Here is a 13,618-nt window from a genome sequence, read left to right on the forward strand (position 1 = left end):
GTGATAGTGGTGTTGTTACTCGATTACCATCGATCGTCGATGAAGGACAATGCAAGGTGGACAACTCGAGCAGATGTGAAGAGGAGCAGAAACCGCCGTCAGCAGATGGTCTGGGTGTCCAGACCGCAAGTTTCTATGCCGATGTTGGCCCAGATGAGCGTGCTGCTGCTTGTGCTCGTGCGTGTGATGCCTCGTGGGTGTGACGAAACCCTCTCTCCTCCACGGACCTTGCTGGACTCGACGCGCCGTGGACAACGCCATATATTCAGCAGCACGGTGAATGCACGAGGGGCTGCATGAGATGCAGTGGCAGGGCCGCAAGGGAGGAGCGAGCGTGCACAAGTGTGTCGAAGTGGCCCGCGCCTATCCCCATGCAGAGCCGGGCCCCACTTCAGGGTCGTCGCTCCAGACGCCATTTCAAAAGGTAGTCTCAGGTAGTCGCTGCTGCTCACTACGTCGCGCTGCCTCCAGCACTCATACCCAACTCCCGCCGATTGACGCCCTCTCGCCCCCTCGTGCGCTTCCTCTGCAATGCCGGCTGCGCTTCTCCTCCACCGCCACTGATCGCGTCGTTCATTCGCGAGCAGGCATTTATTGAAACGCCTCCACCGCTTCGACCATTGACCCCTTGAGACGGCTCTGCCAAAACCTACTCCTACTCCCTACCGCTCGACCACACATTTGCTGTGCCGATCGGCTCTGATCTGCTTCGGCGTTCAACTCGAAGTATGAAACACCCTCCGCTCCTCGATCAACATCCTTACTGACTTGTCCAGCAATCGCTGTCGAGCCTTCACCATGGCGTACAACCAGCAGCAGCCACAGCCGCAGCAGCAGCAGCAACAGCAGCAGGGTGACAGTCGAAACCCAAATCGCCTGCAGCTCAACTTCGGCTTCAACAACGCTCCAAACTTCGCCGCCGAACAAGGCCGTGCCTTCCCGACTACCCCCTCGACGTTCCCCCAACCCTTTCCCAACTCGGCCGGCCAGCAGGAAGTCTGGGGTACGCAACAATCGACCAGCGGCATCAACAGTCAGGGCTATTTCTACAACAACCCCAATGCTGCCTACCAGCAATTTGGTTCCAGCGGCGTTTCACCCGGTGCAGGGTACCGCTCCCCAGGAGGCTTCAATGACGCTACAAATGGTTTGGTTCACCAATTCCAGCATCAACACCTCGGTGGAGGTAACACGCCTCGCTCTGCCAGTCCCTACGGCAGACAACCATCTCCTGCGAATCCCTCCCGGCCACGAACTGCTGGTGACCCTCGAGGGTACCAGAGCAGCTACCTGAACGCTCCCATGCCTGCAATGCCGCAGCAGGCGAGCATCTTCGATGACGAGCCTGCCACGAAGAACCCCGACAAGTATTCGTCCGCCATCACCGAGCGTGTCAAGGTGCAGAAGCTACTCACCCAAGAGTTCTTCAAGGAGAATGTGGAAAGAGCACGTGCCCGCAACGAGAGGTATGGACATACCCACACAATGCTACACTTGTGATTCTGACCATAGTTACAGATCGAAAGACCTGGAAATGGTTTTGAACAATTCAGAGCTGTCTGACAGCCGCAAGGAGAGGGAAAAGAACTCCTTGCGGAAGTCCGAGGCCAACTTTTTGAGGTTCTTGCGAACGAGTGAGAAACCTCAGAACTACAACACTCTCAAAATCATTGGTAAGGGTGCTTTCGGTGAGGTGAGACTCGTGCAGAGAAAGCACGACGGCAAGATTTATGCACTCAAATCACTCATCAAGCAGGAAATGGTAGGAAGAGCTCGACGTGAGATCAACTGTCCAACAATGCTAACATACTTTTAGCACAAAAAGGACCAGCTTGCCCACGTGCGAGCCGAGCGTGATATCCTGGCCAATGCAGACAGTCCGTGGCTCGTCAAACTTCACACTTCTTTCCAGGACAAAACATTCCTGTACATGTTGATGGAGTTCTTACCAGGTGGTGACTTGATGACAATGCTCATCAAGTATGAGATTTTCTCAGAAGACATTACCCGTTTCTACATGGCCGAAATTACGCTGGCTATCGAGGCTGTGCACAAGCTGGGCTTCATTCATCGCGACATCAAGCCAGACAACATCCTGCTGGACCGTGGCGGACACATCAAGCTCACCGATTTCGGTCTGTCCACTGGCTTTTCGAAAGAGCACTCGGCGTCGTATTACCAGCAACTCATGTCACAGACCAAGTCGAAGTCTTTGGCACAAAACCGCAATAGTGTCTCTATTGATCAGATCCAGTTGACCGTCTCGAACCGCAACCAGATCAACACTTGGAGAAAGTCGCGACGGCAGCTCGCCTACTCCACTGTCGGCACTCCAGACTATATTGCACCAGAAATTTTCAGTGGAAAGGGTTACGACTTTGGATGTGATTGGTGGAGTGTTGGAACCATCATGTTTGAGTGCTTGGTCGGGTGGCCGCCGTTCTGCGCAGAGGAGCCGCATGACACATATCGGAAGATCGTAGACTGGCCACGCCATTTGCAATTTCCACCGGATCAACAGCTTGGCCCAGAAGCGGAGCACTTCATTCGCAGCCTGATTTGCGATTCGCAAAACCGACTGGGACGTGTCCATGGCGCGCAGGAGCTCAAGGCTCATCCATTCTTCCACGGAGTGAACTGGGATGGCCTTCGCAAGATCCGAGCTCCATTCGAGCCAAAGTTGCAGAGCAACATCGATACCCAGTACTTTCCTATCGACGAGATTCCCCAGGTGGACAATTCTGCTCAGCTTCGCGCCCAGACAGAGGCCATGGGTGGCGACGACTCTACTCTGTCGTTGCCATTCATCGGATACACATACAAGCGTTTTGATGCATTCAAGGGCAGCTGAGTCGGCGACTAGATTTGCGAGGATGGTACTGCAAGATCTGTTACGGCAGCATTGTAATGAGTATGAGAGACGGACGAGAGATACTTTGCATGTGCGAAGCTACATCATGGATACAGAGAGTAGAGATGGCGCGCACCGATGCGCGGGTCGCATGCTTGCCCGCAATTCGTTAACGATAGTGCGTATCAAGCTATTACTTGCAGATAACAGGAGTGCGAATGCCGCTGTTGGCGGTGGTTGGAGGCTACAAAATTCTAGTTCATCTCCGGCACTCGCAAAGGAGATTTTTCTTGCATTTGATAGCTCGATGACATCGCATTTCCGTGGAGCAAACAGTAGCTCGCAGCCGTACGATTCTGTGTGCAAATCGGAGCACGCCAACCATTCTTTGCACGTTGTCCTCTATTCCCACTTTTGCCATTTGGCCAAATTCAAATGGCACTAGCCGATCTCATGTCCACCAGCGTCGTCATACCAATACGGTCTGCTCATTTTGGTGGCCTCGTGTAGTCGGTTGCAAGTGTAAGCTGCGTTGCGCAGATGCAATTGCTAAGAGCATTGCATATCGCGGTCTCTGCAATGCCTTGTGCGCTCTGAAATTATATATCGTTTCACTGGTGGACCACTGCTCATCTCGCCTCAAACTGAATCATTCTGTAGCATAGGTCAGCATGAACATTTGGAATGTCTGCGCTCTTTCCCACGCGTCGCGCTGTCCGCTCTCTGCATCCGACTTTTGCGCAAATCTCTCTTCCTGCTGACGTACCTGTTCGTGCGCTCCTTGTACAAGACTCGATATCCACACTCTTTGCATCGAATTGGGTCGCCTTTCTTCAACACCACTTTGGTGTCGCAGTCTCCACACAAGTAGTTGACAGGCTTGGAGGTGTCCTCGAAAGTGCTGCCGCCGGTGATGTTGAAGCCGCCTTGCGACGTGTTGGCGCCGGGGTTGCTCGTGTTCTGGCTGCCGCTGAGGGCTGGAGGAGTGTACTGTTCGCGCGACATGGTGGATTGTTCGAGTCAAGTCGATGTGCTGGTCGTCAGAGTGCTTTGTGAAGAGCGGAAGAGGTTCTAGGTTCCAGTCTTGGTCCTAGTCCGCAAGAGGCTTGGCGTTAGCATGTGATGTGCATCTCCGAATGTCGGGACCCTTTGCCCGCTTTATTAATACGAATTGCGATTGGATACCCATGGTGACTTCACTAGCAGTGGCACTTCCTAATCGCCTCTTCCCATACAAATCTTCTACTTTCTCTTTTCCCTTTCACTTACACATGTGTCCCAGTCGAGGCCAGCGAGCAACATGTCGGCCATTCTCTCTGCCGACGACTTGAATGACTTCATTAACCCGGGTGTCGCGTGCATCAAGCCCGTCGAGACTCTTCCCAAACAGCAACCTACCGAATCCGATAATCCTTACGAAGTGACCACTGAAGAGAAAGTCGATTCGGGCTCCCTGCCACCGCCCGCTCAGATCTCTCTAACCGATTGTTTGGCATGCTCGGGGTGCGTCACCAGTGCAGAGGCAATCCTGGTGTCGTTGCAGAGTCATGCAGAGGTGCTCGATACGTTGGATAAATATCCTGAAGCCACGATTCCCGCTGCAGGCAATGGAGCTGCGGGTTCAGATGGGCAAGACAAGATCTTCGTCGCAAGCATCAGCCCTCAGGCACGAGCAAGTCTCGCTGCAACCTACGATGTATCAGAAAGAGACGCGGGATACATGATTAGCCAATTGCTAAGTGGACCATTGGGACTGAGAAGCGGAGGCAAGAACAAATCCGGCTTTTCTTGGGTCATCGACACGAATGCCATGCGAGAAGCGACTCTTGTCGCCGCAGCCGACGAGGTCGATACGATACATGAAGGCCAGAAGAAGCCCGTCATTACATCTGCTTGTCCAGGTTGGATCTGCTATGCTGAGAAGACTCATCCTCATATTTTACCACATCTCAGCAGGCTCAAATCGCCTCAGGCACTGACTGGCGTGCTTGTCAAATCAGTGCTGGCAAAGAAGTACGGAATCGATCCGAGCAACATCTGGCACTTGGCGATCATGCCATGTTTCGACAAGAAACTCGAAGCTTCGCGTAGTGAGCTCACTTCTCACACATGGCATGGTCAGAGTGGCGATGCTGTCCGTGATGTTGATTGCGTTATCACGGCACGGGAACTACTTATGCTGGCTGAAAGCAGGGACATCAGCTTTCCTGGTCTTCCCAAACACCCTGTCGCAGGTTTGCCATCGTTCCCAGAGCCTAGGCTGAACGAATTCCTTTTCGGAAGCCAGAGGGGGCAGAAGCGCAAGCGTCAGGACACTGCTGCTATCGGCACATCAGGAGGCTATCTTTGGCACATACTGAAGACGAAACAAGCTCGTCATGCCGGGTCACAAATCACTGTAAAGCGAGGGCGTAACCAGGATGTCTCCGAATACAGCATTGTCGACCCGGACGGAACTGCGATCTTCAAAGCTGCTCGTTATTACGGTTTCCGCAATATTCAGAACCTGGTTCGAAAGCTGAAACCGGCGAAGACTAGTCGCCTGCCTGGTGCCACGACAGGTCGTAAAGTTGGAGTGAGCCGTCGTCCTGGAGTCGCGAAAGCTGGTGGTGATTCCGATGATTACGCTTTTGTCGAAGTCATGGCGTGCCCTGGTGGTTGCACGAATGGTGGTGGCCAGATCAAGGTGGGAGATGTTGCGACCCTGCGCCAAGTGGGCGGCACCGGCATCGAGAATGGCGGTTCACAGGAGATGCTACCTCAACAACGAGAGTGGCTTGCCAAAGTCGATGAAGCATACTGGAGCGCTGAGTCCAATGACAGTCCTGCGGATGATAGTGAGGCCCGGGCTGAAAGTGACGCGGAGCATTCGCCTGCTCGAGACTCTGTCATGTCCGGCGTGGAAGACAATCCAGATATGGTGGATGGCATAAACCACGCCCACATTCACGATATTATGAAACACTGGTCAACGATAACTGGCATAGACCTCGACACACTTATGACGACGACCTACAGAGTTGTGGAAAGCGATGTCGGCAAGGATAAACCGGGGGGAGATGTCGAGCGTGTCAATGCTCTCGCCGCCGCTGCCGGTGGCGGATGGTAAAGTCATGTGAATGGATTATGTATTTGATGAAGTACGATCACAAATTCAACGCATAGACCGAACGCACTACTCCGGCCTGGGCATGTGACAGCGCTGAGATTGGTCGGATGTGCATTCGAAATCAGACCATCGTGGTCTTAGCCTCCAAATCCCAGTCATCAGACAAGGATCACGCAAGACGACCTTCAGACGTCCTCGACTGCTACAATGCTTCTTCAGCCGCCGTGCATCGGCATCTGTTGCGTCTCGACGAAGCCAGCACTGACTTGCCACTGCCAATCTCAAGCTCGCGTATACTCGATCGACTACAAGGCCAAACATGTCTCTCCAGAACTTCCCGGATCTCACATTCCACCCCGCCCGACCTCGACCTCTTGACGATGCCGAACGAGAACCACTGCGTATCGTAATTGTCGGCGCAGGCCTGTCCGGTCTAGCAGCTGCCATTGCCCTCGCCCGTGAGGGCCACAAAGTCATCGTCTTCGAAAAACAGAAACGTTCGCAACATGCAAACGACTTTACGGGAATTGTGCTCTCGCCCAATGCGATTCGAATCCTGCAAGAATGGAGACTGCTTGAAAAAGTGCGCAATATATCGCATGGGATTGTGGCGCATGATGTGAGAAGGTACGACAACCTGGGCGAGAAGATTGCATCGATTGATCTCCAGGCGAGGAAAGAGGACCAGCACTGGTTTACTCTGAGGACAGAGTTCTTGCAATTATTGCGGGCCAAAGCGAGGGATCGCGGAGTGAGATTCTATGAGGGAGTGGAAGTGTTGCATATTGGAACTGGTGACGAAGTGGATTATGGAAGACCTTCGGTTTCGTTGTCCAATGGAGAGACGATAGAAGCGGACTTCCTGATTGGAGCTGATGGAGCCGGATCGACAGTTCGGAAGACATTATTTCCTACGCATAAGTCGAAGGCTGTGGGACAAATGATGTGGTCGACGGTTGTGCCTAGCTCAGCACTCGAGGATCCGGAGCTGAAGCATTTGAAAGAGAACTATCAGGCTGGTCATGATGTTCTCACGCCAGGACCTGGGAAGGGTGTTCTCGTCTTTCCTCTGCCGAAGAGAGACCTACTAGCTGTGCAGATCATGGTTCAGCAGACTCCGGTTGAACAGGACTCTAAACAATTAGATGGCTGGGTTACAGATCTCTCGAATCTCAAAGCCCGCTTCCAAGACGCAGATCCCGCCATCTCCAAAATCCTATCAACAGTCAAACAAGCATACAAATGGCAAGCCATCTCAGCAGCTAAATTGACCAGTTGGTCAAGTTCGAAAGGCCGAGTCGTTCTGCTAGGCGACGCATGTCACTCCACAACCCCTCTCGGGTAAGCAAATTTCCCTCTTTTCACTAACCTACCTTATTTCATCAATCAAGAACTAACACATCACCCCACAGAAACCTCTCCTCAACCCTCTGTCTCGAAGACGCCGCAACCCTCGCCTCCCTCCTCTCAACCGCAACCCCAGACCAAAACCTTCGCCACCGCATCACACTCTACGAAAACCTCCGAATTCCACGCACTGACCGCATCCGCGATTTTGCACAACATCAAATCGAGAATTGGACTTTCAATGATCCGGAGCAAATTCGCGTCAGAAATGAATTATGGAATAAGACCGCGCAATCCTGGTGGAGAGATTTACATCAGATTGCAGAACCGGAAATGATGGCGGGGTTTGGCTCGCCTGAATTTCAAGCGTGGCTGAACCGGTATGATGTGTTCGAGGAAGCGAGGAAAGCGAAGATGAGGGCTGCGAGACTTTGAAGTAAAGAGCAATGAGCCTCTCAGTCCTGAAGCTCTATGATCATTGACTGGCTTCGAATTAAGTATTTGCTCGACTCTGCAATGATAGCCCAGATGAGTTCTGTGATTCCTTCTACAATGCTTTTCCAATGCAATGCAATGCCTCAAGTATGAGAATGTGGCAAAAGTGTTAGCAAGGAACAAGTTCACCATCTTGGTGCCTTCCTTGTTAACATGTCTCCATCGAAATCTCCTCGATTCCAACGCTTGATGTCATGTCCGCAAGCTTTCCATAACTTCTCATTCAATTCTGCTCGTCGCTGTGCTTCCTCTCTCCGAATGCTTGACGAGTTCGGACTCCTGTTCTTCAACACGCCTGCACTCTTCTGAACGGCAGGGGTGATCGCAGCCTTCATGAAGCTATTTTCCAGAAAGCTCGAATCATCAGGTGGTTGCTCAGGGGTATGTCGTTTCGATAGCTTAAATGCGACTCTGCGACCCCGATCCGCTCTACGAGGGGAAACTGAGCCGGCTAAAGTCAGCGGTCTATCGTTGAGGTTAGGAGGAGTGATCATAGGGGCTCCTCTTGAAGCAGCGTCCCGGCTGCTCTCGGCTCGATCTAGAGCAGGTCTGAACTGTTTCGTTGGGCTCTTGGAAGGACTCTTGCGAGGACTAGGCGGGTATTCAGGCTCCATGCCCATATCTGTATCATCCACAGACGTGTCGCCCTCGTCTTGTTCTGGCAGAATGAGTTCCCCTAGTGGTACAGGCAGCCCGTGGGGGCGGCGTGGCGTTCTTACGCCTACGGAAGGTGTCTTTGCGGGTGAGCGAGCTGCATCGTTCTCCTGGTCTGCTTCGAGCATTTCCGAGTCATGATCATCCTCATCCTCGTATACAGTTGCCGGTTCTTCACGCCCCTGTAGCGCAGGTGCACCAAATACATCGTCATTTGTACTCTGAACAACGAATGGCCGGCTGGGTGGGTTTGCGGCAGGTGGTCTTCGTGCTCTCCTAGCAGGCGCATCTCCTGGTGAAGTCTCGATTCTCCTCAGGCCTCGTACCTTGGCGATAGTCCTTCGGCGTCGTACAGGTTGTTCGGGTCGCATCATAGAGTCTTCCACATCTTCCTCTGGCTCACTTGCAGGGTCCGGTTCTTGCCCTCGATTCTGCGCTTGCTTGACGAGATCTGCCAATGACGGCGGGATAGAGGCATGAATGCTAGTCATGAGCTCCACACGCTGCGCGAACGCATCATAGTCCTGTTGAATGAGAGCACCAGCCTCGGCGTTGAGGGCACTGTCCGGATTGGGTTGGATGAGTAGACATGATATTGTGACCAACACATCCCGTAGATTGAGCTTGCTGTCCCAGTCGCGCTTCAATGTCTCCACACATATTTGACCCTTCTCATTTACATTCGGGTGGAAGATCTTGGTCCTGAAGTTGGCGGTAGGTGGTTGTTGGGGATAATTGTCGGGAATCGCGAGGTGCAGCTTCCATACGCCAGCGGCGAAAGGAGTATGTGTTGGCCCTGCTAATAGCACGTCGACCTGGGAAAGGTCGTCGTCGTGCTGCGGATTCGGCGGGAAGAGATAGTTGGTGGGAAGGTCGTTGTGGAGCTGCGCGTGATCTGCTGCGAGCCGGCGCAGTGTTTTCGAGTTCTGCGAGAGGTGCTGTCAGTGAGAAGTCGGACTGTATTGACCAGTGAGCATACCATATTGCGCTATCTCTTCTTCGCTGTCAATGCTAATGTCCAAGCGCTGCACGAGCTAAGTCTGTCTGTGCGCGCAGGTTTTGTGTTTGGTTCGTATCGTGAGATGTCGCGACGAGGCGAGCTCGAGTGGGGTGCCACGCGCCAAAGCGCGCCAGCTTCGCGGCTCACTGCGTCAACGGCGGGAACGGGAACTCTTCTTTGTGCATCATTTCATACAATTATTAACTATGTTGCGAGCCTGAAGCTACATCTGTTTCTCACAAGCCCATGGCTCGCCTGACTGTCCATATGCTGTTATCATCATTATCATGACCGGGCTGCTGTCAGCAAGCCCTTAGGATCTCCTCATGTCTGATCCAACCCAAACTCCAGTAAACCAAACAAATGCTCAAAACACATCTTCGCTTTGCACATAGCCGAACGTTCACGAGTTCACCTTGATCTCAGGAGTCGCAGCGGTCCCGGACGCTTGTGTCTCGCTCTGTTGCTCTGGCGGCTGCACAGGCAATTGCTTCTCTGGTTTCGGCGTCTGTTCACGTCGAGGCGCCTCGACCGCTCGGGGTTCCACCGCTCGAGGCATTGCACCGAGCTCTGCTCCTCGTCCACTGTCCCCCCTCTTCCTAGATGTGAGGCTGTGCCAAGCGCCAGTCTTGTTCTCCGAGCTGCTGTTGGGTCGATTGGAGTGATCTCCCACGCCATCCACCATGCGCGCGAAGATACCGCGCTTCTTGGCCGGCTGCGGTTTCGGGTCGTCGATGTTCACATCCTCAAACTTGTCCTCCTCTTGAGTTTGTGGAACCTGCAAGGGTCGGTGGAAGGAGTTTGACATGCGCGGCGGCGGTAAGAATGTCCTGCTGTCGAGCGATGCGCGGGGCCTGCTCTCGGGTTGTGGGACGGGGGACCTTGCGGAAATGTCCTGATCGAGTGTCAGCAGCGATCAACCCTGGTCGATTGTCTGTGCATGTACGAAAGATCTACGATAAGAGTCGAAGGACTCCCGGGAGATGTTGAACTGCTCGCCCTCGTCGAAGGCGCATTTGTGTAGCGATGATGATGTGGTTGATCGCGAAGCCGTCGAGCCCCAGAAGCTCTTCTTCTCCGTGGGCGACGGTGGGACAAAGACGCCAGAGTCATTGATCTCTGCGATATGCATCAGCGCCTGCGAAGGATATGCCAGTCAATGGTTGACGTACCACTCAACTTGTATTCGACGGGGTCCTTTGCGTCGGCATTGAACTGCTTGCTACTCGCACTACTCGCCGGTTTCTCGCCGGTGAGTGGCGTCGGCGAGGGTCGCACGTTCTCGTCCTGCTTGCGAAAGGGATTCTTGATGATAGCCATGGCCGTGGAGGGGATGCGCCGGTATCGCTGCTGGTCTACAATATGGTCGCGCGCAGAAGTGGGACAGGCAAGATGGGAAGTGGGATGGGAGGCGGGCAGAGGGTGGTAGAATAAATAAAAGCAGACCCTGCAGCAAAGAGTGGTTCGGCGAGGACGATGGGTACCACGGTGGGCAGGGCAATGGCCAGCGCTGTAGCGTGTGCACCTCGTGCTTCGGCGGGGACGGAAGCTGCGACGGGATCGAGGCCACACTCAAGGGTGTATATTTGGGCTTCGGTGGTAGGTGTGGTATATGTAATCACAGATCCGGCAGCGTCCGTGGACTCGACGATGCCAGAGTGGCAGCGAGGACTGGTCCAAGAGTATTGCGGTGGTGCTGCTCTGCTCTCTCGCCCGCTCGGCAGGTCGGGCGTCGACGCTCACATCTTCGTACGCGCGCATGTGACGACATTGCAGCGCTTCCTTCCTGCCCAGCCGAGAAACACTCTCGCGCTCATTCGTCTCCGGCGGATTAGCCTCCTCCATCGCTGTCGCTACGGCCAAGAGGTACGACGAGGCACATGATGTGACGACCGGCTGCGCGTCCTCGCACACGCCCGTACGGCAGCCCGAGTTCGAAGGAGGTGTTGTTCCCGTTTCAGGATCGGATTTGCGTGCATTGCGAGGCTTGGCCCCCAGTGCACTGTGCACAACGCAACGCCAGAGACTCGACGGGTGTCTAGCCGCTGAACCACACTGCCACCATCGCTGCCCGAAGACATCCACATCCACCGCACGCTCGACACTCCACGTGCCGTTCACCTTCTGCGCCAACCTCGAACGTGTGATCCTGCGCCATGGTCCGCCCACAGCCAATCGGCATTGAGTGAACATTGAGAATTCAACTTCACGTGTTCACTACTTGCCGACACTTTACATATGGCCCCTTCTCACAACACACCTCTCTTGATGGCATGGCACTACCAACCATGCTGCATTCCAAAGTGACTCCTCTGGATGGCTCCAAGAAGCACGCTCAGCCGCTGCCCGGCACGCTGCAGGTCGACAAGCACGCCACTCACGGCAACCGTGATGCTGAGGCGCAAGTCGAATTGCAGCACCCCGTCTCTTCATCAAATGCAGGCGATAGTGAAGTCGACAATGAATCGGAAGGCGGCGATGTTGAGAGCATTCTCGGCGACATACTCGAGAGTGCTGAAATTCAGCCATACATCAATGGTAAGCTATCATATCACTTTACTGCGAGTCGACCACTGATGGCTGTTTGCAGATGGGAGCACGGATATAGATGAGCGCGAGATCGCTGCCCTCCTGGCTTTCTTGCGCGAAAAGGGCCCCGAAGAGTTCTTCAAGGAAACCATCGACGTGAGACAGTATCCGCCTCGCGTGCTTGGCATTGCATTCGGGATCGATCCCACTCTGGACATCGAAGATGACCTGTTCCTCCGACTACTTAGCCATGCAGTCGTTCGCTTTTTCCACAAGCGACAGAAGCTGCGGGAGTTCAACACTCTAGACGATGCAGCCAGACTGATCAAAGAGAGGAAGAACATCCTGGTCATCACCGGCGCCGGTATATCGACATCGCTGGGCATTCCAGACTTTCGAAGTAAAGGCACAGGCTTCTACGATAAAGTTGCTGCATTGGGTTACAGTGAGCCTCAAGACGTTTTCGATATCGTGGAGTTCGACAACGATCCCAGTCTGTTTTACAAACTAGCAGGAGACATTCTTCCAGACCAAAAAAAGGGCGTCACCCCGACTCATGCCTTCCTCAGACTGTTGCAGGACAAAGGGCATCTGTTGAGAAATTACACTCAGAACATTGACGATCTCGAGGGCTTAGCCGGGCTTTCTCGAGACAAAATAATGTAAGCAACGGCTTTGTGCTGTCATTGTTTTCAATCAAACTGACTCGAGTGTAGACAATGCCATGGGAGCTTTGCGACAGCCACATGCCGCAAGTGCAAGACCAAAGTCGATGGCAAGGCGATCTTCTCGGAGATTCGCGCTCAGCGAGTTGCACGGTGCAAAAAGTGCATTGACGACTTGAAGACGAGACCCCCACCGCAGCTTAAGCCACGGAAGCCCACGAATTTCGACAGTGACGACGAGGACGAAGACGACAGTATTCCGGAACCTGGTGTCATGAAACCCGATATCACCTTCTTTGGCGAACAGCTCCCAGATACTTTCTTCGACCGCTTCACAAAAGAAGATGCGGAGCAGACTGATTTAGTCATCGTCATTGGAACCTCGCTCAAAGTCGCACCGGTTTCAGATATGGCCGACTACCTAAATCACTCGATTCCTCACATCTACATCTCATTGGACCCCATCAAGCACATATCGTTTGACATTCAGCTGCTGGGCAAATGTGACGATGTCGTTGCCGAGCTGTGTCGACGCGCGGGCTGGAATTTGAAGCACGAGTGGGTGTCGAAGATTCCGCCTAATGTCTCACAAGCTGAGGGATCAGAGCATATTTGGAATATCGAGGCAAAGGATGAGCGAACCCAGGAGAAGCAAAAGCTCGGCGGAACTACGCCGCGCGCAACGACGCCTGCTCGAAGTGGCGGCGAGAGTGACGGCAAAGCTTCGAAGAAGAGGCCGGCATCCGTTTCCATGGTTAGCGAACGACCGAAGAAGATTGGAGACGTGGTCGACTTGTCAGGCGATTAGGCTGCACAGCACAGGTCGGCGATGTCTCATGACTACGTTGGCAGCAACTGTCGCGTCATGGCAATGTTTTATGAACTTCAATGATCGGGTATCTTCTAGCGAGGCGCATTGTGGGAGCGGTGACACAGTGTACTGTGCAACTGCATCGTACAGAATTGCA

General features: G+C 53.6%; 6 protein-coding genes across 9 annotated transcripts; 4 read left to right on the plus strand and 2 right to left on the minus strand.

Moving 5' to 3' along the window:
- Positions 1-798: 798 nt before the first annotated feature.
- Positions 799-2,851, plus strand: CKM354_000394800 (uncharacterized protein; the record flags this gene model as incomplete). The annotated part of the gene is made up of 3 exons (XM_044799168.1): positions 799-1,466; positions 1,519-1,762; positions 1,817-2,851. The coding sequence occupies 3 exons, from the start codon at positions 799-801 to the stop codon at positions 2,849-2,851; spliced, it is 1,947 nt and encodes a 648-aa protein (XP_044655103.1).
- A 629-nt stretch (positions 2,852-3,480) lies between these two features.
- On the minus strand, positions 3,481-3,856 carry CKM354_000394900 (DNA-directed RNA polymerase core subunit RPC10; the record flags this gene model as incomplete). The annotated part of the gene is made up of 2 exons (XM_044799169.1): positions 3,481-3,505; positions 3,618-3,856. The coding sequence occupies 2 exons, from the start codon at positions 3,854-3,856 to the stop codon at positions 3,481-3,483; spliced, it is 264 nt and encodes an 87-aa protein (XP_044655104.1).
- A 295-nt stretch (positions 3,857-4,151) lies between these two features.
- CKM354_000395000 (uncharacterized protein) lies at positions 4,152-5,960 on the plus strand (the record flags this gene model as incomplete). 3 transcript variants are annotated; one of them, XM_044799171.1, is made up of 2 exons in its annotated part: positions 4,152-5,771; positions 5,839-5,856. In XM_044799171.1, the coding sequence occupies 2 exons, from the start codon at positions 4,152-4,154 to the stop codon at positions 5,854-5,856; spliced, it is 1,638 nt and encodes a 545-aa protein (XP_044655106.1). The 3 variants fall into 3 exon arrangements, with proteins under 3 accessions (XP_044655106.1, XP_044655105.1, XP_044655107.1); XM_044799170.1 differs by having other exon boundaries at positions 4,152-5,960; XM_044799172.1 differs by having other exon boundaries at positions 4,905-5,960.
- Positions 5,961-6,279: 319 nt separating this feature from the next.
- Positions 6,280-7,742, plus strand: CKM354_000395100 (uncharacterized protein; the record flags this gene model as incomplete). Its single annotated transcript, XM_044799173.1, has 2 exons — positions 6,280-7,301; positions 7,373-7,742. The coding sequence occupies 2 exons, from the start codon at positions 6,280-6,282 to the stop codon at positions 7,740-7,742; spliced, it is 1,392 nt and encodes a 463-aa protein (XP_044655108.1).
- Positions 7,743-7,927: 185 nt separating this feature from the next.
- CKM354_000395200 (uncharacterized protein) lies at positions 7,928-10,776 on the minus strand (the record flags this gene model as incomplete). Of its 2 annotated transcripts, XM_044799174.1 has the most annotated exons (4): positions 7,928-9,382; positions 9,872-10,351; positions 10,403-10,575; positions 10,629-10,776. In XM_044799174.1, the coding sequence occupies 4 exons, from the start codon at positions 10,774-10,776 to the stop codon at positions 7,928-7,930; spliced, it is 2,256 nt and encodes a 751-aa protein (XP_044655109.1). The 2 variants fall into 2 exon arrangements, with proteins under 2 accessions (XP_044655109.1, XP_044655110.1); XM_044799175.1 differs by lacking the exon at positions 7,928-9,382 and having other exon boundaries at positions 9,860-10,351.
- Positions 10,777-11,744: 968 nt separating this feature from the next.
- CKM354_000395300 (uncharacterized protein) lies at positions 11,745-13,458 on the plus strand (the record flags this gene model as incomplete). Its single annotated transcript, XM_044799176.1, has 3 exons — positions 11,745-11,994; positions 12,047-12,647; positions 12,702-13,458. 3 exons carry the CDS (start codon positions 11,745-11,747, stop codon positions 13,456-13,458), a joined length of 1,608 nt encoding a protein of 535 aa, XP_044655111.1.
- Positions 13,459-13,618: the final 160 nt, after the last annotated feature.

Source organism: Cercospora kikuchii (genome assembly GCF_019650295.1).
Source record: "Cercospora kikuchii DNA, contig_00002, whole genome shotgun sequence".
In the NCBI taxonomy this organism is placed as follows: domain Eukaryota; kingdom Fungi; phylum Ascomycota; class Dothideomycetes; order Mycosphaerellales; family Mycosphaerellaceae; genus Cercospora; species Cercospora kikuchii.